General features: G+C 47.4%; 2 protein-coding genes across 3 annotated transcripts in view; one reads left to right on the forward strand and one right to left on the reverse strand.

The window, feature by feature from the left end:
- Window positions 1–10,769, forward strand: part of LOC119386525 (presenilins-associated rhomboid-like protein, mitochondrial) — a 35,395-nt gene extending 24,626 nt beyond the window's left edge. Inside the window, exons 7-9 of one of the 2 annotated variants that reach the window (XM_037653790.2) lie at window positions 294–395; window positions 2,581–2,678; window positions 10,540–10,769. In XM_037653790.2, coding sequence (XP_037509718.1) covers window positions 294–395; window positions 2,581–2,678; window positions 10,540–10,633 — 294 coding nt within the window. In that variant the 3' untranslated portion in view covers window positions 10,634–10,769. The remainder of the gene's footprint in view (window positions 1–293; window positions 396–2,580; window positions 2,679–10,539) is intronic. The other variant, XM_049413162.1, reaches the window with a different exon arrangement.
- Window positions 10,770–24,706: 13,937 nt separating this feature from the next.
- The window catches only part of LOC119385365 (indolethylamine N-methyltransferase-like), a 74,386-nt gene continuing 72,128 nt past the window's right edge, over window positions 24,707–26,964 (reverse strand). The window contains exon 5 of the mRNA XM_037652817.2: window positions 24,707–24,949. Coding sequence (XP_037508745.1) covers window positions 24,712–24,949 — 238 coding nt within the window. The 3' untranslated portion in view covers window positions 24,707–24,711. The remainder of the gene's footprint in view (window positions 24,950–26,964) is intronic.

The following is a 26,964-nucleotide window of genomic DNA, read 5'->3' on the forward strand; positions in this document are numbered from 1 at the left end:
TTCGAACCTCTGAAGATGATCTATCCTGGACAACTCTTCACACGCACGGTGGCACGAGACTTCCACTTAATCGGCACAAAGAATGACTCGCTTACTTTTTGGCATAAGTTGTCTTACATGTGTTACGGTGATAGCATGCATACTCTCTCCGTTTCGTTAATGCTCCGTTTATCCCTTTTTGAGCTGTATTCAAAAAAGAAAGCTTGCCTGCTGCCTGCCTTTGTGCTGTGCCGAGAATGGTAGTCCTAGCTCTTGCCAGCTGTGTGATGTGGTGTATTCTGTGGTGCCCGCAGTCGGGAGCTATTCTGGCCGTGGTAGGAGCCCTGTGTGTGCAGTACCCAGACGCACAGCTTAGCATCCTCTTCCTGCCTTTCTTCACCTTCTCGGCAGCTGCGGTGAGTGCACTGCTCGAGCACTGCTCGAGGGCTGCTGTGCTCAGCCAGGTCTGTTCCAGCAAATTTATGCTCTATTTCTAGTGTTATATGATTTTGTAGCACAAACGTACAGGAAAAAGAAAAAAGTGGGCATCGTATTTGTTTTGCTCATGATGGAAGTTTGGTTTATTCAGTAACGTATTGTGTGTGTGTTTACCTATTTTTGTCCAAGTCTTCGTCAACTTTTTCTTCGCTTTCTTATCTCCTTTCCTCTTTCTCTCCCCTCCTCCCGAAAGAGTAGGCAGGCGTGGTGCCCCTCTTGGTGGCAGTTGCCAGCTTGCTCTCTCCCTCTTTTCTCTCTGTCCTTGTGTATCTATTTGTATGCAAATCAAATAAATAAATAAATACACGTATACAAAACGTATTGTGCCAATGAGATGAGGCAGAAGGAAACGAGTGAAGCATAATGTTTGATGGAGCAGCGCCCAAAAGACACGATCATGCACACATAAAAAGATGCAAACACAACCGCTGCACTGCAACTGATGCTTTATTGTCGAAACACCCGCCTTATGTAGAACGACACACACATGCGCACTGGCAGCAGTGGAGTATCTTCAAGACCACGAAAAAAATAAAATAAATTGCACAGATATGACGTTTTTTTGTTCAAAATTGCAAAGAATATGTGAAAACAGTCCAAGATATTGGCACGTTTTTTTGTGGTGGTTATTGTTTGGTTATTCTTTGGATTTGGTTATTGTTCATCAGTGAAGCTGATGCCAGAGCAAAGCCGGTGCACAACAGATACTCACAGAGCCCGGGTAAACTTTCACACATTAGCGCTTTTTGTGCTGCTTGGTTCCTGTGGTTTCCATGGGGTGCCAGCACAGGCAGGTGGCACACTCTGTTGTGTGCTATAATTACACAGTAGCACACTCGTCATCATACCGGAAGTGTGTGAACACAGTCCAAAAAAAGAAAAGAAAGTGTTCAAGATCACGACATGCCCTGATGCATCTTCTTGTTCCTCTGTCACCCTTGTGTAACTTCCCATAGGCTCATCTGGATGAAAGAAAAATAGCGTTTGGAGTGGGTGACAAACCCTGTGACTTCAGTTGTGCCTGACGAACCTAAAAAATTTCTTCCAACAAGCAATTTGTAAGACGATAAACTTAGAGAGGGATGAATAATAATTGCTGGTGTTTTACGTGCCAAAACCACAATATGATTCCGGCATGCCGTAGTGGATGGCTGCGTAAATATTGACCACCTATAGGGTGCCTTAAAGGGACACTAAAAGCAAATAACAGTGTATGCCAGAGTGAAAGGTCAAAGCTTGAGAATGTCTAAAACATCAATATCGTACGCAGCAGCACTTCAGCAATAGAGGCAGGTAAATGTAGGACATGATTTGCGCCACCAGTGTGACATTTTGGAACACAAGCCCGATGACGTAGAAGGGCCTCAGTACGATCAGTTGCAAGTACTCAAACTACCCATGACAGAAAGGAACATTTCAGTGCATTACAAGATGGAATAAAATGCAACCATAGTGCATTTCGCTCTGGTTCATGTGAAGAACCTCTTGATGTTACCCTTGATGCAAGTTCGTTTTCACTGGGCTGCGCTCTGCTAAAGCCCCTCGCTCTGTTGCATTGCAGCACCGGCTCTTGGGCAGTAAAGCGAGTAAAGGACGGGCATGGCTACGTCATGAGGCTGTTCAAGGAGGTGGACAGCTTGAATTGCACTAGCAGCATGCGGACCACTAAAACGTGATTTTCTTTCAAAACAAGCATTTCCTTGGCACGAAGCAAGCATTACGAGGTTTCTGGAACACGATTTAAACAATCCGTGCCAACCTATTATTTGCCTTTAGTGTCCTTTTAAGGTGCACCTAAATCTAAGTATATACACAAGCCTCTAGCATTTCTGCCTCCATCGAAAGGACCTTCGGGTCAGCAGCGGAGCTTCACAGGGGCTACTCTGAGCATTCAATAATTACTTGGAAAAGTGTCACAAAGCCCCTTTGAGTTGGTGGATTTTAACTGATGTTTGAAGAGCAATGCATCTCATGAAAGTCATTTTGTAAGATGCCAAACAAAATGATATCATAAGGTAAAGCGTGTCATTAATAGCTGCTGTGCCATAGTATACTATCCATTCATTTCCTCCTGTTCCCTCTACTGGTGCATGTGCTGTGCAGGCATTGAAAGGTGTGTTGGCATTTGACACGGCTGGCATGCTCTTTCGGTGGCACCTACTGGACCATGCGGCCCACTTGGGAGGCACCTTGTTTGGCGTGTGAGTACTACTTGAAAAGGTTGCCCCTTCGGCATGAAGGCATCAATAAAGCAGGGGTAGCCGGGATGCATAGTTCGAAAGAAAGCATCATGATGATGTAGGGTCATCTCTTTATTTCTGTGTCTTCAGCTGTGCTGACATCTAGTCACGAATTTCTAGCAATGAAGGTGTTATTGATTGTGTAGCAATGTAGATGCATGCCATAGGATGAAGGGCTACTTGACGAGAACAAATGTGGCATTGTGTACTTGCTAGCCCAGTCGGTGTTGAATAAATGCCCTGCTGTGTTCCAAGCAGTGTCGGCAGTAATGCATTACAAGTAACTGCATTACCGACAACTTAGTAATGTGCCAATGGTACCTCGACTTGGTTGAGTTGGTCCGTGCTTGAAGAAACGCAGTGAGACTTGGGCGAAGACGCAGACAAGTGCGGACTTACAACAAAGTTCATTTGCACTTCATCAAGCCTTTTTATGCATTAAACCTGGCCATATCACCCACAACATTAATAAGAATGACAAAATAACAGGAAAGCAAACAAAGATCCTGTACACAAAAATAATCACGTGTCTACAAGAAGGACAAAATGCTAGCACTGATGTGCACTCATGTTACACAAGATAAACTAATCCAGCAGTGATAACTCAGAATTACTCTTCGAAAACCGGCTTCAGCGTAACCAGAGTCCTTCAATGCATTTGTGGTCACGAAACTCCTCTGTAACGCTATGGGGAGAGCTTGCTATGTCGCCGCAGTTGCCGTGCGGCGGCGCTAGGAGCACATGGGGGGAATTGAGGAGAGCTTCGCTGCATAGGGAGAGCTGGGGGCCCGAGGAATCCGGCGGCATCAGCGTTCAGTTTTCCTCGTTTTTCTATATTTGTACGAATAACGGCTGGGAGAAATGTGTGTGAGGACACGGATGGTGTACACAATGTATGTGAGTGATGATGCCGAAGACTTGTTGTGTACCGCGTTGTCGCTCCGGTTACAGAGGTACGAGTGCAAAGGTGTCGTTTAGTTTTCCAAGGGACAGCAATGAGAGGGATGAATGGAAATGTGTAGGATTGTGCGAATAGTAAATTTTAGGTCCGAAGCGAATTTGAAGCGAATAGTGATTTGGTCGAAGCGAATTTTGAAGCGAATTCGAATGTTTATATCACATATTATAAAGAAAAATGAGCATAGCACAATATTTTTAAAGTTGGAACAAGGCATATGCATATGTCATTGTTTCTGGTCATTCTTCATTCTTTTTTGTCATTCTTCAAAGGAAAGTGGAGGCAGCTTTGAGTAATAGCAGGATTTGAATTTCGGTAGAATGCAAGTGACAACCTGTAAAATATGTTACGTTTAAAAATTTACTATACTTAGAGCATATAAGCCGGCATAACAAGCTTTTAAACTTGAAAAATGATCAATCGATGTGAGGGTAATACGCTAAAACCTCATTAATTCGAACTCTGTTATTTTGAAATCCCGCATAATTAGAAGGATTTCTTTGGCCCCGTATTTTGCAATGTAAATTTGAGTGGATAATTTGAAGCGGCGGTCAGTACCAGCCCGGTTAATTCGAAAACTTTAGGTGCCATGTGTCAATTCCCCGATCCCGATTTAGCCGCAAATTCGCAGAAACGATAGCCCTTAGGAGCCTCGAGGCAGTGCAGTGTAGCGATACTAATGAGTAACAAGTGTAGCATCCCAGCCTCGCTGCTGTCAGCGCAAGAAAAAGACTAAACACAAGGCGGTCTCGTGGTCAGCTGAAATGTGCGCCTGCAGAAAAGACGTGCTTCACTGCATCACAGCGGTGACACGCGGGCAGCATGACGCATGCTTCTCTCAACGTCAGCGCGACATGATTTACCCATTATTTCTGGGAAAATAGAGAAATTAATAAAGGGCGCTCTGATGGAATTCGCGATGTATGCGAACCACCAAATGGCGGTTGTTCCGGCAATTTGCACACATGCACTGCTGGCGGAGTACTTGCCTGCAACGCCTACTTCGAAAGCTCAATTCGAAAACTTCAATGATCATCTTTTCCACCCAGAACACATCGCCAATTCCGTCACACTGGTCATTATTAAATTCTTTATTTTACCAGAAAGAATGGGCGAATGGTCGCATCATGACGCGCTGACGCTGCGGGGAGCAGGTGGCATGCCGCCCGCGTGTCACCGCTGTGTTGCAGCGAAGCACGTCTTTTCCGCAGGCGCGCATTTCAATTGACCACGAGACCGTTTTTTTTTCCTTTTTTTTCTTGCGCTGGCAGCAGCGAGGCTGGCAGTTTCCCCGGTTTAGCGGCAAAATTGGGACTGGGTATTCCTTGCAAGCATAACCCTTAGAGCCGCAAACTGGCAGTCACAGCAAACGACCCCCCCTGATTACTTCCAGTAATTCAAAGTTCCTTGCATCCCACTTTTTGTATGTTTGGTTAATTCTAAAACCCGCCTAATTAGATTTTTCACGGTCCCAGTGACTTTGAATTCACGAAGTTTTACTGTATCTTCATTTAAACTTGAAGTGGGGCTTCGCGGCAATGCGGAGTTCTCCTGGAAAGGTGTATTCACGGCATAACAAACCTGCACTGCAGTGAAACCACCTTTACAGGGGGTTACATGCGGTTTATATTTATTCGTTCATTTCGAATACTTCGAAATTTCCTAGAATTTAAATTCGTTTCGAAGCAAATTCGAATACTGTAATATTCGTTCGAATATTCGAAGTGCTCGACTATTCGCACAAGCCTTGAAATGTGCAATACCGCGACAGGAAGCTGGCAGATCTACCTTCGATTCTGAACACGTTAAGCATGCGAGAAACATTTTGACGCCACCGACGTTATTCGAATGGACGACTTCATAGTGAATGGAGAAAGTGTGTCTTTGCAACACGAGAAGGCAAAGTTGCGAGCCGGCATTGTTTCTTTCGCAGCTTGCTAGTTTTTTTAGGTTCTTACGAGCTTATAAAGTGTTCTCATTGTTTCCTTGTTTGCCGTTTTTAAAAAAAGCGTTTTTTTTTTCCTATGTTTGTTGACTGAATGTCACCTAAGCAAATTTTTTAAATTTTGATATTGTACTTCAGAGTTTGCTTTGTTTTGCGAAGCAAACTATGTTGTTGCAATAGCTTACTCCCCTCATGCACCGGCCTTGCGGAGAGTTTTCCTACATTAGGGAAATGTTGCTCATCGCTTTCTGTTTGCTGAGGTATTTTTCGAATAAAAGTTTTTCTATCTTTCTGTTTCAATTGTAGCATTCTTGCTTTGTTTACCTTATTAGTGGCTCGACAGTGTGATGTTCTCAAACATATGCATTGAATTAAGCAATTATAGTGAAGTATGGACGCACTGGGCGTTAAGTGTTTCCTCAGCTTGACACATTTTTGGGTATTTTGCCCCGTGTTACGTTTTTGATGTTCTGAATAATTCGAAAGCACAACACAGCTCTCCTTGTGAACACACGTGTTTATTTTCTCTAGATTAGTGAAACACTGTTTTCTTTCAGTTAATCAAGTCTCCCCTGGGCAGTCTTCATTAAGAAAATCTTTGCAGCACGCGGTGCAGACGTAGTCCGTCTAAGCAGTCAAAGTAACGCACGTTATGATTTGGGAAGGTGCCACCAGCGCGAAGATTGGAGATACCCGAGTGCCCTTGTGACGCTGCACAATGTAAAGCGCAACTCACTTTTGCTCGTCCAATGTCCACGTAACGTGAAGTTGTCAAATTTACTAGTAGAAAATGGACAAAACGTGGTTACAAACTTGGAGTTAAGGCTGGGCTAGGTTCTAGAGATCGGCGGGTATTCATGGACATTACCTCGCATGGACATTACCTCGCAAAAGCTCCCGATTTCAAGTGTTGCCGAAGCTCTGTGAGGTCAGCTTCAGCGGAGTGAAGTTAGCTTTTATAAACTGTAAAGACAGGAATGTAGAGCTTTTCTTTTTTGTAATGCGGCCGTGTCAAACTCTCACGGTGTAGATGGTTTGATTGTAAATAGCGTGATCGGCGCTGGCTTAACTCCCGCTGTGAGACTTCAATTTGCAAGTTGGTGGGTTTTTAAGACCTTTGTAGCGTCACAAGTCTAAGCAAATATCCAGTGCTTGAATAAATACTCTCGTGCTCCACTGCATGAGGTAAGGAATCTTGCTGGAACAGTATACACAAATTTTTTTAAGTGTAAGGCGCGACGACGACAACGGACGGAAAGGGAGTACACAGACACGGAGTACTCTCCCTTTTGTCCGTTGTCGTCGTCGCGCCTTACACTTCAAATATGCTGAACGAACACGCCCAGTCTGCCATTCTTACATAATATATACAGCTAATATTGCTGCATCGGCGCGACTGGATCCATCGCAGCCTTGATATTAAAAAAAAAATGCGAAAGTAAGTTTTTTACACACGTATGCAACAACCACATTGTATTTATTTCAAGTGAAGTATGAGTGGTAGTTGAGTTACTGCAGTTTGTTGCAAGATAAACCATTTCCTTGACCCGGAACAGCATTCAGCGGAGTGCAGCGCTCATGCACAAATGCCCCCGCGTTAACCGCCGCGAGCCTAGCAGCAGCCTATGTCCCTGTATGAAACTGCGGGCGGAGTTTCGTGACCAGAAAAGCATTGAAGGACTCTGGCGTAACTAATCGACACAGGCGCAGCGTGTGAAATTAACTACCGGGCCCTAGTAATAAGTAGAACTATGTCAGTAGATGAACATGTGGCCAAGAAAAACACGGAATATGCATAAGAGGTTGAAGCGACTAAAATAAACCATTTAGAGCAGGGGTCGGCAACCTTTTTGAGGTGGAGTGCCGATTTGTGGGAAGCCGACACGGCGGGAGAAGGGTTGGGGGACTTTGCAGGAAAAGAGCATAATTTCACCTGTGGGAAAAACAGCGCTAAAACGTTGGGACAAGAAAGGACACAGACCACAGCACTGACTAGCAACCAAATGTGTTTTATTCTTCCAGATAGCATATATATGCTGCACCACTATTGCAATGCAAACCACAGAAAAAAAAACAAGAAATGATGACTCAGCCTCCGCAGAGGCAGTAAAGTGATCAATGGGACAGAAATCCTATCTCCTTCGGAATGAGGGAAATCAAGTGAAGGCTTACACATGCCTTGACGCTAATGTGGATATGATTAAGCTTCTGAAATGAGATGCACACGTTCGTCATAATATTTTGACAGGAGTGTCGTATCTTTAAAAGATGGCTGGTAACAGCAGTCATTACATTGAAAAGATAATTGACTATCTGTAGCTCGCTTTTGAACTTTGTTCAAATGCTCACGCATGCGGTCATTGGGGAACTCCAGTGCACCGCCCCGTTTGACAGACATAATAATGCCCGCAAGAAAGAGGAATCTTGTGCACAACACCTTGACAACATTCAAGAAACCTCTGCATGTGCTAATTCTTAGTACATCTTCTTTTGTTCTCTACCTCTCGATTGACTCGCTGGCACAGGCTACCAAGCTTTTTTTGGGCAGAAAACAACAGCCTAACCTCTGCCCTGCCGACAACTTTCTTGAGATTGTGCGCTACCGTGTGCACATAAGAGATAACCGCAACAGTTTGCTCCGAGTTTGTCCCGGGTTGTACAGCAGCAGAGCGCTTGTTTTTAAAGCCTGCTGTGAGGTTTTCGGCAGTGTTAGTCAAAAGCGTTACTGGAAAACCTTCAAACTTAGACGTACTACTTGCGAATGAAAACTTGCTTCTACTTGTCCCATCTTTTTAGTGCTGTTTTTTTCCACTCGTGAACAAGAACCAACCAGCCCAAATATGTACCCTACTGCAGAAAAATGTGGGGGAATTCACAATAATGTACAAAATTTGAATAGAAATTATGTTTATTTTCAGCACGCATGTCAGAAGGTTGCATTACAAACATAGGTTACGAGCAAAAACACCATTTGAGGTCAAAACTGCCATCTCGGCCTTCAGGTAAGAAGTGAAAATGGGATGGGGGGAGGGGTTCTGACGTCCTGTCAGGGGCCGCATAATACTACCACACGGGCTGCGGGCTGCCGCTTCCTGATCTAGAGAATCGATCTCGGCGTCGTTTAGTAAAACTGACGGCTTGCTTACACACTTGGCACAAAAAATGCAGCGACAACACAACCAACCTCTGAACAAAGTACTTCAAAAGATACCTGCGTCAAGGTGCAGGCTCCATTGCATGTGCTGTCGCTTTCTCCGTGTTCCACCTAGCAGTTTCAGTCTCTTTTTCTCAGAAATTACTGCACAACACCTTAGATTGTTGTGCAGCTTAGCTGAATAGCAAGTGCAATAACTACTGGGTAGCTATAAAAGGTGTGAACTGTCATTTCTTCATTCAAGTGGCATGTACCTCCAGACACATGCATTTTGTTTCTTAGCTAAGAGTATTTTTTCACAGGTTGTGCAACATACGTGTGTAGTAGATTTCTTCCACATCTTAGAGTCATGAAATATTCGCCACATGTAAGGCTTGTACATCTGTTTTCGTGTTGTGAACTCGTAAAATTAATTATTTACTTTTGTGTTGCAGAGATACTATCTCAGGTTCAATGTAGTGAATGGCAATAGTAAAGCTTTTCTTACTCTAAAAATGAACGAATGAAAGAAGGGGAATGTTGTGTCTAAAACGGAACAATTCTCGCAGATTTCTAATTAATGTTTTGCACCTCTGAATCTCGCTTTACGGGCGTCCTCATTTTCTGGCACACTCGTATGTGCTTCAAGGCATGCGACATTGTGTGCACTCAGCCTGCATTTTTCTCTCAAGTTCCACTAAAAGGTATCGGCACTTCACGCTTGCAATCCTCTGAAACACTGTAGATGCCATACCATGTCACTCGTTGCTTCAAAAGCAACAGTTACTGTTTCTTTTATCATAAGACGTAAAATGTCTTATGATACCAGTAACTGAGTGGCCATTTTGTTGTTCACCATATGTGTGAATGATTCTGAGGTAGCCCTTGTTTGTGCTTGAAAATACTAAATCAACTATAATTTGGCAAAATATTACTGCATGTCTTAAAGCATAACCGTATAGGTACACTGGCTTCTGTGCTTGAGTCCCACCCCTCACCGTTCTCCGTGTTTCATTCACGCTGACTGCCAATTTCCACTTCTCACTTCATTCTGTAAAGTGTGAAATACTGGAGCTAATCGCGGGGGCCACGATTTTCTGTTGACAACGGTGCTTCATTTTCACTACCCTTTGACAAACCGTGGGCCCCAATTTGCTTTGAACTGGATTGCTTGCCTACATATTTTTGTAGGCAGCCGGGGTCACAACCACAGTGACAGCTGCAGCCTCAGCCTCACATCCACGTGATGGTTATCATGAGTGCCAAACGGAAGTGCTACCTCTAGACGAAAAACTGGGTGTTTTGCTTTGGCTGGACTCAGGGCAGTGTCAGTCAATGGGCAGTGTTGCTAAGCTGCCTAGCAGAGTGTTAGGTTCACTCGGCGACTCCGTTCATGGCCACTGCAGTCCTAAGTGCACAAGTGCGGAATAAGATTACTGCATTGTTCACAAGATCCTCGATAAGCATAATTTAGATGAAAATGAGTAGCATGACAAATAAATGGGTTGAAACTTCATTTGCAGCTTGTGTTAACAGGCTGCAAGATAACTAAATTTTTCTACAGAGAAATTTCAGTTCAACAAACTTTTTGTTGGGGTCTCTTGAAGTTTTTCAATTGAAGTTTCACTGTATGCATTATTGCAGGTCAAAGTAAAGGCAGTGCCTTCTTGAGGTGCCAGTGGCTTCTTACTCGTACTTAAATTCAAAGAAACGCTTGTGATGTCCTGAGCAGCAGGGGCTGTGTTTTCATTGTTTAATGCGTGGTGTGCATGCACAACATTTGCAGGGGCTACGTGCTGTACGGCCAGGAGATATGGAAGCGCAGGGAGCCCATTCTCAACACATGGCACCAGCTTCGTGAAGGCTGGGGTCGTAGGTGACGACCTTCATGAATGAGCTGTTTAGGGTGGTAGGATCACTCTGCTTACTGGCTGACGGTATTCTGTGTACACTTCACGATCGAGTTATCTTCTACGAGCACGAATAAAAACGCTGTATATTTGCGGTTTACATACAGCACAGACTCGTCACATTCAGGCATTGCAGATAACACGCAACTCCAGCAACACTGAGTGCATCCGCCATTTTTGTTGGGCGCCGTCGCGGAATCGTCTGCTAGCGTCTCCATAAGGTGAGTCCACAAAGCTGAGCCGCAGTCGTTGGCGGAGCTTTCGGACCAAAAAAATGCGGCTGTTTCTTTCGTCATCGAGCGCTGAACGGTCAGCGGACTCACTGTGCTGCCACAAATCGATGAGAACTCAATATCGGAGCTCTGCACGCTTAAAAACTCATCCGGATGGCAGCTGCACGAAGCGCACCGCTTCGCAAAGCCGAGCTGCTGTTCTCTAGCAGTGCTGCGGAGTTGCCACTCCGGAATTGGAATGACTCCGGAATCATTCTACATTTTCGCGACCCCGGAATGGAATGGGAATGGTATGGGGACAACACTTGGAGGAATGGAATGGGAATGGAATACGCGCCTTTTTTACGGAATGGAATCGGAATGGAATTACGTGTTTTTCCAAAAATAGAGCACGTTTTCGTCTACGCGCTGTTTTTCAAACTTCAAACATTAGTAAGTCAGAGCCGCGAATTTAACAATAAAACAATATTTTCAAAATGGCTTGGCTGATTAGAAACACGCTACATTTATAAGCAACGCGCCTACTACAATTATGTCCATTAACCAAGTGTTAGTTTTCTACACATTCACGACCGCTCCAGGCGCGTGGCAAAACTGCTTAGTCTGCTTGAACACTACTTTCGTCAGCATAAAAATACGCTATGTCGTCGTTTTAGCGTTAACACATTTAAGCTTAAACAATATTAAAACATCACAATTCGTTCAAACATGCTCACCATGCAAATACTATAGGTAGCGGGAGAACTGCCCCTATGGGAGTTAGTAGGGTGGTTGTACTGCACGAGAAATGTCACCAAGCTACTATTCCTCGACCTTGGTTACGTGTTTTGCATACTTTTGCAGTTCTTAATGCATCTGATAACATCAGCTTTATGGGGCGTTCATTCTTAACTTGATAAAACTGTCAAGGTGCCTTTCCTACGTTGAGGAATTATAGGAATGGAATAGAGCTGCCCGGCCATTCCTGGAGTGGGAATGGGCTAAGTTTTTTCATTCCGATGAATTGAAAGGAATGGAATTGTGGCAAGGTCTAATTCCCCGGAATGGAGGCGCCCATTCTGCAACACTATCTCTAGTGGCGTGCGCTTCGGATCTAAGGTGGACGTTCAAGAAAAGTGTTCGTCGCAGAGGAGATGTGAATATCAAACTTCTGAGATAACCTTGCACTGCAATACGTCTCCATCGTATTTGCCACTGCGATTTTATACGCGCGTCATAAACATTCGTCTGATATATCGACACCACGTTGTTCGCGACCTGTGCAACGCTGTGCTGCTTTCCTCGGCTCATTTCTTTAGCCACATGTATCTTCTCTACACCCTGCGCAATAGCGTGTGTCATAGATTTTTCGAAATAAACAAGGCATGCACATGTTCATAAGCGGTGCACACCGCAAAGCAAGCAAAAATATTTAACTTTCTTAGCGCACAAACGAACAAGGACGGAAAGCGACGCGGACACAGCGCTGTCTCCGCGTCGCTTTCCGTCCTTGTTCGTTTGTGCGCTAAGAAAGTGAAACATGAATTACCGACACGCCCAAGCATATGCTCTTTCCAACAAAAATACTGATCGCGCGATTCTGTATATACAAAGAGAGCGCGGCCTGAGTAATGCTATTTTAATGCACATTGGTTGTTTATAACGCTTTGTGGTCGTAATCTATCGCGCGGATTTAGTATTGCGGTTTTGGTTTTCTTTATTGAAGGCTATGCGTGTGCATTCATTCACGTATGAGGGAACTCGTACGGTATTCATACCGTACGCGTGCCCGCGATCAGCGAAAAGATGAGTGCGATGATCTACCTAAAGCCCCTTGATTTTGAAAGTAGCGACACTCTCCTCCGCGCGCGCGTTTTCCTCCTCAAATCTCCTCGGATTTCTCCCCTCCCCTGGCCGGCGCGGTGCGTGGTCACGCTGAACCCTCCACTTGCTCGCCACAGCCGCATTAGAATCACTGCGCGCACTTGTTTATTCGGCCCCTTGAAGCATTAATTGAGAATCTGTCGCTTAAAAACCGTCGTGACTAAAGTGGGCTTCCGATAGGACATATTGACAAATATATATTTTTAAGACGCTTCGATAAATACAAGCGGATGCGTTTCGAAAAACAAAAAATGAGTATACCAAGTGGCGGCAGAGCGGTTTACTTCTCCGTCGCCGCTTCGGCTGTCCGTAACGCGGAGGTGTAATACGCGCATGTAATGTATGCAGCGTAAAGTATAGTGGAGAATTTCGTTCCTAATTGTTGTCTTGATTGGCTCAAAGAAGGTAGCCAAGAAGAAATGTGGTGGTTTACTTGAATTGCTCGAAATGAGGGCCGGAAGCCTTTTTGTGCCAATGCCGCTGTCAGACACGTACGCACGAACATATACAGTAAAACCTCGGTGATACGAATCTCGCGGGGTTACCAAAAATATTCGTATGATCCGAAATTCGTATCACCAGAAAACATGGAAAATTAGTATGCGACAAAAGAAAGTTGGCATACGTTTTAATTCAGCGTTTCTCAGGGCCGCGGCGACGTCATGAACAGCTCTGAATGATTGCCAGTAAAGATTTTAGACGTCAGCGATCATACTTGTAGTCGCAAATATACGGTGCATGCCCGCGTGTGTAAATAATGAACCAGATAGGTTGTGCCCCGTGACCGCAAGTAGCCTCTTCCTAATCTTACTACGCCTTTCTGCATGACACCAGAGTACTGCGGCGAAAGTGACTTAAGAAGCTCTTTGCACACGATTGATAGAGGCCAAGGTCCTTCGGCAAGACCGTCCGCTTTGTTTCTTGGGGTCTTCGTCCACCTTTAATGGGACTTCATGACGGACCCACAGCCCAAGTTTCAGTCTTGTTTCATAGAACGTCTGACTGCGGGGACATGGCTTGCATCGACGTGGTAGGCACGTGTCAACACAGCACGAATACGCTGCTGCCTCGAGCACGCGTCGGAAAAAAAAAAAAAAAAACGCGACGTCAACGTCATCTGTAATCTAAACGCGAAGGCGCCAAAGGCCTCCAAGATTCGCGCACGCTATCTCCGAGGCAACGACGCACCGTTGATGGTCGCGTAGCACGCATGCCCGCGACCGCGCGTGACTGCCGCGTCTTCCGCGACAGCGCGGGCAACACCTGTTCGTACCAGTCAGTGCGTTAGCGTACGTTCGTATCAATTAAACGTCGTGGGGTGCAAATCGGTTCACAACAACCGTACTCCAATACAGTGCAGGCTAATGGGCCTTGACCGGGACCACAGAAAAATTCGTATCACCCCGAAATTCGTACGAGCCGTAATCGTATCACCGAGGTTTTACTGTATACACGTGCGCGTACACACGCAATACAGGCACGCACGCACGCTCATACACACACGATACACACACATGCACATATACACACGCGATACAGGCACGCACATACATGCCCACGCACGTACACACGCGATACAGACACGCACGCACATACACACGAGCATACACGCGCGATACAGATACGAACGAACGCACATACACACACGCGCTACAGACATGCACGCACATACATACACGCGCATATACAAGTGATAGACACGCACGCATATGCATTCACACGCGATACAGACACGCATGCACATACATACATACGCTCGCGATACAGGCACGCCCGCACATACATACACACGCGATACACGCACCAACATACATCCACACGCGGGTACAGTCGCGATAGACGCGCACGCACATACGCACGCGTGAATATGCAATAGCACGCACGCACAGGCACACACACACACACATACGCGCGCACACGCATATACGCAAGCGCTAGTACAGACATGCACACACACATACGTGCGCGCACGCACGCAGAGACGCGGACACATGCACAAGCGCACGCACACCATGGCGCACACATACACAAACCTACGCAAACGCAGGCGCGCACATGCACTCGCACACACGCAAAAACACGTGCGCACACGCACCTACACACGCAAGCGCACACATGCACACATACAAACACGCATGTACCCGCACACACGCGCCCGGAGGGTTCACGCCTGGAGGGTTCATGGCAGGGGCGTAGCCGGGGGGGGGAGGCATGGGGGGTTCAAACCCCCCCGAAATTTTTCAGTTTTGCTTGCGTAGATATACACGCGCACATACAAACGCACGCACGAACATACATAAAGTATGGTTGAACCCCCCCCCCCCGAAAAAAATTTCTGGCTACGCCCCTGGTTCATGGCGTGCGCGAGCAACTAAAAGCGCGCGAAGTTTCCTTGCGCGCGCTTCTCGTGACGTCAGGGTCACCTGACTGGGAGGTATCGCGCGTCTCAGCCACTCAGCGTTGCGGATGCATCGGCTCCACGAAAGAGAGGGCGAAATAAGAGGGGGTTGACGGCGCGACGAGGGTGCGGCGGCGTGGATTAAACAGCGCCGCTACTTTCCAACATCTAGGGGTTTTAGATCTACCTAGAGTCACTGTATATGCTACCTTTAGGGAGCAGAGTAGCGTATAGGTCCGGCTAGCAACCACAGCTATGCGGTGAAGTCGCACTTCGTTTTTGCAGGCGACATGCCTACTGTGTCGTCGATTAACCTGTCTGGCGTGTCGAAGACCGGCGATAAACATTGGCTGTCGATGGCTAGTGTTAATTCAGTTCGCTGCAGCGGCGGCGTCGAGAAATAAAAAAAAAAAATGCCAGGCCTGCGCTGAAACCGCACCACAGTCACAGCGAAAGCTGGAAGAGCGGCGTTTCCTAAGCCCGTTAAGCTCTCTTGGGGCTACACTACAAGTACACTAGAAAGGTACCCACTACGCCATAAATCACATTTTTTGTGAAGTTGGGAAGCACCTACTAAGCCATTATTCGTCATTCTGCGGAGAAGCGAGGCACCAGCTACACGTCTGTAAGGCATTATGTGCACTTTGTTGACGCGATGACTGATGACGATGAAGAATTATGGCTCAGCCCTTTGTAATGGGTTGGAATCTTTAAACGGCCCACCAATTATGTAATTTGCATTGGCCAGGTGACGCCCGGTCGCTATTTCCCTCTCCCGTCATGCTGTATTACATACGTTGACGTGGGAGAGAGACGGGAGGGGCGAAGAACTTTACTGAGACCCCGAGGAAATGGATCGTGTGCTTATGGGTTTCCTTGGCAAGCAATACAAGTGCACTTGCGAGGAACCCACTACGCTATAAATCATCGTAATTTTTGAGAAGTAGGGCAGCAGGCACTGTGCCATTTTTCGTCATTCTACGTAGAGCGTTGGTACCTGCTAAACGCATGTAAGGCATTATGCGCACTTCGTTGATGCTGTGCCTGATGACGATGAAGAATTATGGCAGAGCCCTTTGTAATGGGTTGGAAGCATTCAACAACCTACTCGTTGCGCAATTCGCATTGTGTGACGCCTGGTTACAGAATTCGCGTTGTGCGACGCTTGGTGCTTATTTTACTCTTCTACCACTACGCTATATTGCATATGCTTTTGTCCCGAACTGAAGAAAGTTTGTGCGTTACTTTGCCCTAAATTGCAGTTTCAATCCGTGAGTACTGTATATAGTCCGCATGCCGTGTCTGCCCTTTGCTGTACACCCGCTTATCCCTCCCTTTTTATTTTTATTTTGCTCTCTTAGCATGCGCTGCGAACGCGGAGCTAAGAGTTACGGAGCCGTGCACTAGATGGAGCTGTTTGTTCGGTAGGTCTAGAGTTACTGTATATGCTACCTTTAGGTAGCAGAGTTGCGCATCTGTCTTCCAACGCCGCTAGCAACCATGCATTACAGAGAAGCTGCCGCTTGGGCCAATTTCTTACAGCGAAAGCTGTTATGAGATCATTTCACCGGCCGTTTTTGGCGCCGTAGTTGTCCGCCGCCGCCGGTGTCCGTAACCAGTATCGCTCGAAATAAGAAAAAAAAAAACGAAATAAGTTCCAGGATGGAACGAGGTTCGAACCTGGGCCCTCTGCGTGGGAGCCCAGTATTCAACCTCTGAGCCATGCCGGTGCTTGAAACTGCTTCGCAAAAACGTCCTATACAGGCTTCATGTCGGGAAGGACCACATTATAATGTGGTCCTTCCCGACATGAAGCCTGTATAGGACGTTTTTGTCCTTCCCGACATGAAGCCTGTATAGGACGTTTTTGCAAAGCAGTTTCAAGCACCGGCATGGCTCAGAGGTAATGTGGTCCTTCCCGACATGAAGCCTGTATAGGACGTTTTTGCAAAGCAGTTTCAAGCACCGGCATGGCTCAGAGGTTGAATACTGGGCTCCCACGCAGAGGGCCCAGGTTCGAACCTCGTTCCATCCTGGAATTTTTTTCTTATTTCGTTTTTTTTTCTTATTTCGAGCGATACTGGTTACGGACACCGGCGGCGGCGGACAACTACGGCGCCAAAAACGGCCGGTGAAATGATCTCATAACAGCTTTCGCTGTAAGAAATTGGCCCAAGCGGCAGCTTCTCTGCAATGCATGGTTGCTAGCGGCGTTGGAAGACAGATGCGCAACTCTGCTACCTAAAGGTAGCATATACAGTAACTCTAGACCTACCGAACAAACAGCTCCATCTAGTGCACGGCTCCGTAACTCTTAGCTCCGCGTTCGCAGCGCATGCTAAGAGAGCAAAATAAAAATAAAAAGGGAGGGATAAGCGGGTGTACAGCAAAGGGCAGACACGGCATGCGGACTATATACAGTACTCACGGATTGAAACTGCAATTTAGGGCAAAGTAACGCACAAACTTTCTTCAGTTCGGGACATATTCGCGTAATTTCGGCTCGAACGCTCAGATCAGGGCCAACATTATCTTAAGAGACAAGATTCGTCGCGACATGATGTGGTTATCTCGAGCGATTGTGCATACCGGCAGTTATACTAAAAAAAGTCACAGTTCCGCCGCAACGGCGAAGCAATGAATGCGATAGCAACAAATTCGAATGTAACGCGAAGAACGGAAAGCAGCTCGAAATTTCCAGCGTGTCGCTCAGCGCAAAGAAGAACGCACGAAAAGAACACACGCAGGACGAGCGCGAACTATCAAGTGTCTTAGTTGTTACTTATTTCTGTTTGAACAGCGTGCTCGTTTCGCAAACGCGGCCGCTACAACGATCGAAGTGGCCTTCGTACGCTCTGTAACTTCAGCGCGGACATCGCGGTGAAAGCACAAGACATACAACCCCCCTCCTCCCTCCACCAGATAAGCGCACACGCAGGCGACCACGCCCTGTAAGGCGAAGTGCACGGAGACGCGCACGCAACGTTACGAGCGGTGCGATGACCTTTAAAGCGCGCCCCTCGCACTCTTCGCGCCACCTCGCTGGTGATCAAGAAAGCACGCTGAAGTAAATGGTGTATATAAATAGCTCACCGTTAGCATGCTGAAAGACGGTACTCTTCGTGGCCTAGCCACGCCGCGCGCTGCAGAGCGAGAGGTCGCCCGTTCGACTCCGCGCGTCGGAAAGTATTTCTGAATTATTTTTCTTTGTGACTTATATATATATATATATATATATATATATATATATATATATATATATATATATATATATATATATATATATATATATATATATATATATGACATGACGCCGACGGCAAAAGCCAGCCGAGAGTGTCCATATAATTGCTATCGCAGTAAAAGTTTGGTGTCGCGTTTTGGTTTGAATCCGTGAGTACTAGCTGTACTTCGGCGCACACTGCCTTGCGAAGCTTGCAAAGCGATCTATCTGCCTGTTGGGATCTTTGCGCCGATCGAGTCTCGTGTGGCGGCACTGATTTACCGCGGACGCGCGCAGCAGCGTCTGTGGCACTAGTTGCACACGTTTATATTAGGGATGTGCGAATAATCGAGTTTCGAATCAAATAATACCTAATCGAATAATTCGATTTGACTTTCCAATAGCTGGTATTCGAAGTTTCGAAAAAATTCGGCAGGGTGAATATCTAAAACGTGACAAAGGCCGATGGTGCAACTATTTAGAGTGGGGTGGCTAAAACTAAGGCTAACGTCGTTACAGTAAGCCTTTCGCTAAAACATTCACTGATATCCTGGTTCAAAAGCGAGGGCATGCTTATTTTAACAGAGATTACGTCATTTGCGCACGTAAAAAAAGAAACATGAGAAACCCGTCAAGCCCTTCAAACTTCACTTCTGAAACGAACGCGCGGACTACCTACGTAGTTCGGTCGCGTACGCCGCAAGCGTTGCCCCGCGAAACCCTCGGAGTCAGTCTCAGAGTGGCTGAGCGCCACAGAATGTGTGAGCTGGCTGCTGTTCACTATGTTTGCGAGCTGTTAGGCAGCAGCGGATGCGGATCCGTGGCGCCGACGCCATAGGTGGTCGTCGGGAGAAGTTGCTGGAGAGCTGTGGCGGGTTTCCCGGAATTATTGCCTGGAGAGCTTGTGTCGGGGAAGCGAACCGCCGCAGCGGATTCTGAAAACGGCCAGGTGGTAGCCGCGGTCCAGGCCATGTGGCCGCAGTGACAGAAGAGGAGAAGCGACGTCCGAAGCAGGATAGCGGGTTACGTCCGTCGGCAGTAATGACCAACGCGGGCGGTTCTGTCGAAGGAGTGCGTCACGCGGATTCCTTTTCTCCGAGCTGAGAGCAAGGAGAGGGGGAACGTACGCCGTTTGTATTGTTGTTTTAGATGCGAAGCAGGTTATGGCGGGGGCTGTGTCCCTCCCTCCATGGTCCCGCCATGGAGGGAGGGACACACTGCGCATGCGCGTCCCCCCACTGCGCATGCGCGTCCCCTCCCACTCTCTCTCCTCTAGGAATCCTCTACTCTGCGGAGCGGCGCGCGCATCCCCCCTTTCTCTCTCTCTAGGAATCATCTACTATACGGAGCGACGCGCACGACAGGTGGTGCGTAAAGCCCCTGAAACTTCGTTAGTGGTGCGACAGCTGCATACTCCGGTGGGGGCGGCACGGTAGTTCCGCGGTATAAAATGACAGAGAGCGCGCGCCTCATTCTCTCCTGCGCAACGCCGCGATGAGCGCCAGCAAAAGCGCCGCCCGCTGCTTCGCATCCACACATGGTTCTTTTCAGCGGGAGATGGTGCAATTTTTCAACTGACCGGGAATGCCCCGTTGGAAGACGGAACTGGAGAGGGTTCGCTGGGCGGGGCCCGTGCGGACTGTCGTCGTGAATAAACGCTGCCTTCAACCAGACCGGCTCTTCCTTCGCGTTGCCAGCGTGCACTCGGATCGTCGAGGGGCTGTCGATACCAACCAAAACTTAACTGGTGCAGTCGACAGGATCGACGGAGCCCACGGCGAGGAAGACGCCGGAGTCTTGGTGGAGGTGAGCTGTTGTGTCAACACCGCGACTTGGCTGACTTCGGAGGCGTTTGGGCGCCGTCGAAAAGAGGCGCGGAAAGTTGCTGGCTTACGAGACCCGTTGGAAGAGGTTGGAACACTCGGGGCTAGCCTGAAGAAGCCTACGGCGAGAGTTGCGGGCGTGCAGCATATTGAGGGAGCATGGAAAGGAGGCGTCTGCAAGCGACAGGTGCCGATCGTCGCGGCATCTGCGCTTCGGTGAGGGAGGCCTTGCCAGGACGACAGCGGCAGCACGGAAGTTGCTTGGCGTCGGGAAAGATCCGACGGCGGGGAGCACAGAAGACAGCGGAATGTTGCTGCGGTGTGGCAACAGTGTGGTGCGTTTTTTTCTTCCGTTATTTTATTTCATCACCACATCGACTTTCCGCGCCATCCTAAGTGTGGAAACTCGCGAAATCGAGATTTCCGATGACGTCGAGCCAAGCAGCGACAGTTCGCGCTGCAACCAATATTCGTCTCTCTGGCGTCACACGTGAGGAAGCGCCACTCGGAGATCTCGAGGCGACTCGCCACACAAAGAGCGAGGATCCCAGTGGTCTTCACCGACTCTCAGACAGCGGCACGCAAGTATACCTGAAAGGAAGGATCTCCAGGAGAGCGATAAAGATACTAAAACGCATCAACACTCCTACACCTGCATCGTGTGAGTTCTTGCTCTGTGGTTCCGGGTCACGAGGGCCTTGAGGGGAATGAAGCGGCACGCACCGCGGCCCGCGAATGCATCAACCGGGCTTCCCCGCACGAGATCTGAGGCACCTCCCACACAGCAACACCAGCAGAAGAAACAAAATCGATACCCCTAACCTACTACGAATTTCTGCAACACTATCGGCTTGAACGCCACATCCCAAACTCTCAACAGACGAAGGCACGGACTACAGGTGACTTCAAATCAATACATTAACTCAAGGTATTCTATTGCACCACATAAGGCCAACGTCATACGGCTAGATCTGCCCACACTGTAACGTGAAAGACACCTTTGCACACCTTCTACTGCAAGTAACCCAGCCATACAAGCAGCAGCAGCAGCAGCAGATGGAAGCCCAGATCTCCTCAGTAACGTGGGAGGCTACGATCTCCAAGCCGGACCTGGTCGACCGGCGCCAACTCGTTGCGCGGGCCCGGCGGGCGGTCCAGGCCAGAGGGTTCCTGGAATAAGGGACTCTCCCATCTTCACTAACTGGCCACTTATTAATAAACGTTTCTCGCTCTATCTCTCTGGAGTAATGGTAGGAATAATCGCTTAGTGGTCGCTGTGGTAGGCCGTGATTGGTTCCGCCACCATTTTCAGCATGATGAATTTGTTCCTTTCGTCAAGTATTGCATTCACGTTGTTCTTCTGGTGTCTTTAATTCCTACTCATGGCAGTCTTAGAATGATCTGAATGAGTTGCTAGACGGGTCTCTTTTTTATATATGAACGCGCAGTGATGTAGTGCTGCTCCAATTGCTCCAAACTGCTCCAAAAGAGAAATGCTGCTCCAAACTAGAATTTTTGTTAGTAACTGCTCCGAACCTGCTCCAAAATGGCACTGGTAAACTGAAAACAATGAACTTTAAGGCCATGATCCTCCAGTGAGCCTAAACGTAACAAAAAACAAGCTGTCTACTATCCTTCTATATTTTGCGGACATTTTTCTTGGCAATGAAAAGAGAAGGCTGCAGACCCAAACTATGCATGTGCTACCGCTGAAGAAAAAAGGCCCATAATTGCATCCTTGTTTTCTGCCTGATAACTAAACAAAACAACATTGCTGTATTTTCTATCTATGTGACACTGTTTGAAAAGAGGCGCAGCACGCACCAAGGAGATATAAAATTTATATTTCTTTTACTATACGCATTGTCATTTCACGTTTGTAGTGGCATTGTTGATATGTCTCCGATTCAGCTGTATGTAGCTGTACATGACAGGCACACTATTTTGGTAAAATGTGTGTGAGATTAGTTCGATATCTTACTGATTACTAACTACTGGTTGGAGGACTGTGATGTGTGACTGATCACATTTATCACTTTGTCATTTCCGACCTCATTTTTGCCACAAGAAATGGCAAGGCTTTTTCAACCTATCCGAACTTGGTTTCTTGTCGTATTGAAATTTCGAAAGCAGGCTATTTTGGTGAAATATGAGAATAACAGATTTCTTTGCTCTGTTACCGATTATAAACTGCTCTACGTGATTCTAGTTTCTTTTATAATTTGGGGCTCAGTTTCATCGGTTTTATATCATTTTTGTCACAAGTACCCGATATTTTAAATATATAGCTCATCTTACTTAGTGTTTAGTGACCATCCATCTGCTTAATTATTTGTTTGTTGCAATTTGCAGTGATAATTGTATGTGCAGTATCCTTAATAATAAGTAATAATACTTATGCGATGCTTAAATAATGCTTTAAACTACGGGAGTTGTTAGGAATATTTTGCCATCTGCACCGAAAATGTCAATAGCTGCTCCGAACTAGCATTTTTCTGCTCCAGAGTGTGCTCCAAAAAGCAAAATGTCGCTTCCATCACTGAATGCGGGAAAGACGCGGGGACAGCAAAGGGCCGTTTGACTTCATTCGAAGCCTTCGTATGAAGTGCAAAACAGCTGCAACCTAATCTTTACCGGGAACGCGTGGGAGGGTGTTTCCATTGTTCACCTGCGCCTTATCATCCATCATGCGGTTTTGATGCTTGTTTTGTGGTTTTCTTTATTGTAAAGAATAATGAGCTTTATGATGTATGCCTGATTGCGTAGAAAGATATGCCGTTTGCCTAAGGGCCCGTAGACCACCCAAAGGTCGAAATTTAGTTGTGGCGTTGCAGTTGTGCGCGAGTCTACAGCGAACTTGTTCGTCGGCTCGTCTGTCCACCTCTCCCAATGCCCTTCCTCAACATCCAAGGTGAAAATGCAAGGAACGCGCGCATCTGCTAGCAGACGACGACGCGAGCGTCTATGGTGGTTTAGGGGCCCAGCTGTTTTAGATGCGAAGTATCTTATGGCGGAGTTCAATCCGGTGGTGGTGGTGGTGGTGTGCGGCGTGACCACCCTTACTGCGCATGCGCATACCCTCTCCCCTTCCCCCTCTCCCTCTTCACTCCCCATGCCCTTTCCCCTCTCCACTTTCCCTCTCCCCTCCCCCTTTCCACTCTTCCTCTAAAATGCGGGCTAGACATGCCGAAATTCTCTCCTGTGCAACGCCGCGACGACCACCAGCGCATGCGCGTCCCCCTCTCTCTCCTCTCCTACGCTGCCCCTCTCTCGCATGCCTGCCGACCGCGTTCCCCGCTCGCCCTGTGAGAATTAACGGCGAGGCTAGAGGGAATTCGATAAGACGCGCGTAGCGTTTCTCTTCGCGTTCCACGACGCGAGGTCGGTAGCATGCCCAAAGAACGCCAACGGAACGCTATCGTGCAAGTGCTCCGGCTTCGCATCGCCTCATGGTCCCCTTTAGCGGGAAATGGTGTAATTTTTGTGTTTACGCCATGAAATTTTCTGACCAACGAGAGGCATACAGCTTTGCTGTAAGAATAACCTTAATTTGCTTTCGCCAGGTAGTGGCGCTTGCTTGCCAGCTGCATTCTTTACTCAGATTGTACAGGCGTGGAACTGGCTTTCGCATTAATAAATGCATCATAGAACTGGCGTCAATAAAGGAGCACGCGGGTAAGTCAAAGACATTCAAGAAGTTTGGCCGAGTGAACATCCGACGCAACTGGTTCTGTTTAAGGTTAGAAAAAACGTCGGTTTGTGCTAACCATCAGGGAGCATGGCGTTTTTTGTGAGGTCTAGTTTTGTTAAATACTTCTTTCATGGTGTCTATGGTTTCAATGAAAACTTTGCGACGAGAGCACAACACGTCAAAAAGTATGTGCTATCTGCTGATTTTCTTAAAAGATAGGGCGCGCACGACCACGCCCGGTAGTCAACGTACACGCACTTCCTGTCGGAGCCGCGCAGCAACCCCCCCTTCGTACTCCCTTCTAAATGCGCCTTTCGCGCGACGAAACACTGTCGGCGCGATTCCCCTCTGGTTGAGCAGCGATCGTCGGCAGCCCTCCCTCGCTTGCACTCGCACACATAAAATACGACACGCGAAGCGATGTTATAGATTTGAACTTCATACGGGCCATCACGGTGACGCCGACGGCAAGAATGCACATCGAGTGTTCATTTTACTTCTACCGCAATAAAATTGATGAGATGATTTGTGTGGTCTGTTTCTCTTTTTTCCTGCCGGCACGGCTTAGTTTCTTCCACGAAGAAACTTACCCTCCGAGTTAAATTTGGTGCAGGTAGAAAAAACAAACCATGTACGTAATATTTATGATTTATGCCACGTTTACCTGTAGACATTTTGCTTCGGCAAAATCAAAAGTGGCAAAAGAGCAAAAGTGTGCCTCTCGTCCTTCTTCCTAGTGCCGTACACCACACAGAGGAACACACAGAAACAGCAGTGGCTACCAGGAGAGCGCTTTTATTGTTCTACTGGGAGGAGCCTACGGCTTGCGGGCGAGCACCAGGAAGGACTTGGTGTAGTCGCTGACCGAGTGGAAGTACTCGCGGTCCACGATGGTCCACTCGAGGTCCAGGAAGCCAGCGTCGCGCAGCACCTTCTCCAAGTTATCTTTGGTGAGCGTGACGCAGTTGAACTTGCCCGCCTTCATGTCCCAGTAGGTCATGCCCAGCACGCCGTTCATCATAAGGTGGCCTTGGCGGCGCAGCAACCCATGAACCCTGCGCATGCAGTGACAAGACAATGATTCACAGAGCGTGAAAAAGGAACTCTCGTCCTAGTTATCGTATTCCATACTCACGTTAGTGTGCATACATTCAACCGGCCAGAACGTGTCACAAGACGCTGGAAGATGTGTAAATACGGAATTATGTTGAAAAATCTAGCATTATTCTCGCAATTTCAATAGGATTTGTGTCATAAAAACTAGCACGTCTAATCTATGATACTCCTCAAACAAATCCTGTACGCAGTCGGCTTTTGTTAGGCGCTCCGTAATTAGCGCTTGAAATTACAGTCGGTGGATTACCTGGCATTCTCGCTATATTTCATCTTTATTGCAAAAGATCTTTATTGTGTGTGTTGTGCTCTTTCGTCTCTGAAGTTTGCGCTATGGTAGCATCAATGGATTACCAACTAGCCCAAACATGCACAGTGCTAAGTTTATTGCGAAGCAAATAGGTGTTGGCGCTCAGAAGCGACGCTGCGTCAGTAATTTAGAGTGCCGTGTTAACTGCAAAAGCGGCTGACGGAAGGTGGACGTCCCAGTCGGGCTCTCCTCTAATCTCGTATATGGAGCGAGTCGTGCCTGGATTCTCTGGTTGGTTTGCTCTGTAAGGCCGTTTGCCTGGAGATGAAACGCAGATGCGTAGTGGTGCTGCAGACCTGCCGTGCAAAGGTACTTTTTTACTCCCCGGCTACGAAACGTGGTAGCCCGATCAGATATTAATTTCTTTGGCAAGCCATGCCTCCACTGGAATTGGTTCTTCGGGAAATCAATAAGATAAGTGGATGCAATAGGTGGTATTGCTTCCATTTCCACGTATTTCGATAGGTAGTCCACTGCCACAATGATGTGGTTTCCGCAGTGCTGGTGGGCAGAGATCTGATGTAGTCGATGACAAGCATGTGGAAAATAGTTTCAGGTATCGGAATAGGTGTTAGTAGTCCCGGTTGGCGCCTCGGCAGTCGCTTAAACTGATGACATATTTCTCAACTGACCACGTAAGAACAGACACTACTTTGCAGCTTCGGCCACAAGAAGCGTTCTTGTAATTTGTGGAGCGCGGTTCGTTGGTCGGTGTGTCCGCCTTCTGGGGTTTCATGAATGGCTCGCAATATTTCTGACCGGTAAGACTTAGGAACCACCAGGAAGTAACGCTCTTTTGATCGATTATCTTGCCAGTGACGCCGGTACGATGCGACATTGCGCATCACAAACATCGAGTTTCTTGTTGTTGTTGTTGTGGCAGCGATAGAGGCAATAATTGATGCCAAGTCTTCGTCCTCGTGTCGGGCTTTGGTGAAGTCCAGATGGTTCAAAAATATGTGATTTTGCCTGGTGTGTTGCACGGAGTCAAGGGTGTTCCGTGAGAGGGCATCGGTGACGTTATTTAGCCCCCCGGCGCGATGGCGCACGTCGAAATCTTGTTCTTGCAGCGTGATCATCCACCGGGCAAACATGTGCTTTAGATGCTGCTTGGAAAAAATCCATGCTTTTGCAGCATTATCAGTCACCCCCATAAATTTGCGCCCGAAAAGCTAATGCCGGAATTTATCTTCGACACTCCATACCACTGCAAGACATTCCAGCTCATTGGAGTGGTAGTGGCGCTCGGTGTCTGAAAGTTTGAGGCTAGCATAAGAGACAACATGTTTTGTTCCATCTGGATCGCGCTGCACTAGCACTGCCCCTAAACCAACTTGCTGGCATCGGTGTACATACAGTTGTCCAGTCATCATTGAAGTGGCTTAGTATTGGGCAGCAAGTGAGCTTTTGCTTTATCGTTCAAAAGGCATTTTCGTGCAAGGCGCCCCACTCAAACCGTGCGTTTGAAGAAGATCGCGCAAAGGAGCTGCGCTCGAGGCGAAGTGCGGAATAAACCTTCGCAAATACGAAGCCATACCAATAAATGACTGAACCTGTATCAAGCAAGTTGGTGTGGGATATTCCGCTACTGCAGCGATGCTCCGGGAGCGGCTGAATGCAGATAGGAGATATACATGCCCACGGTAT

This window comes from Rhipicephalus sanguineus, chromosome 3 (assembly GCF_013339695.2).
Source record: "Rhipicephalus sanguineus isolate Rsan-2018 chromosome 3, BIME_Rsan_1.4, whole genome shotgun sequence".
Lineage (NCBI taxonomy): Eukaryota > Metazoa > Arthropoda > Arachnida > Ixodida > Ixodidae > Rhipicephalus > Rhipicephalus sanguineus.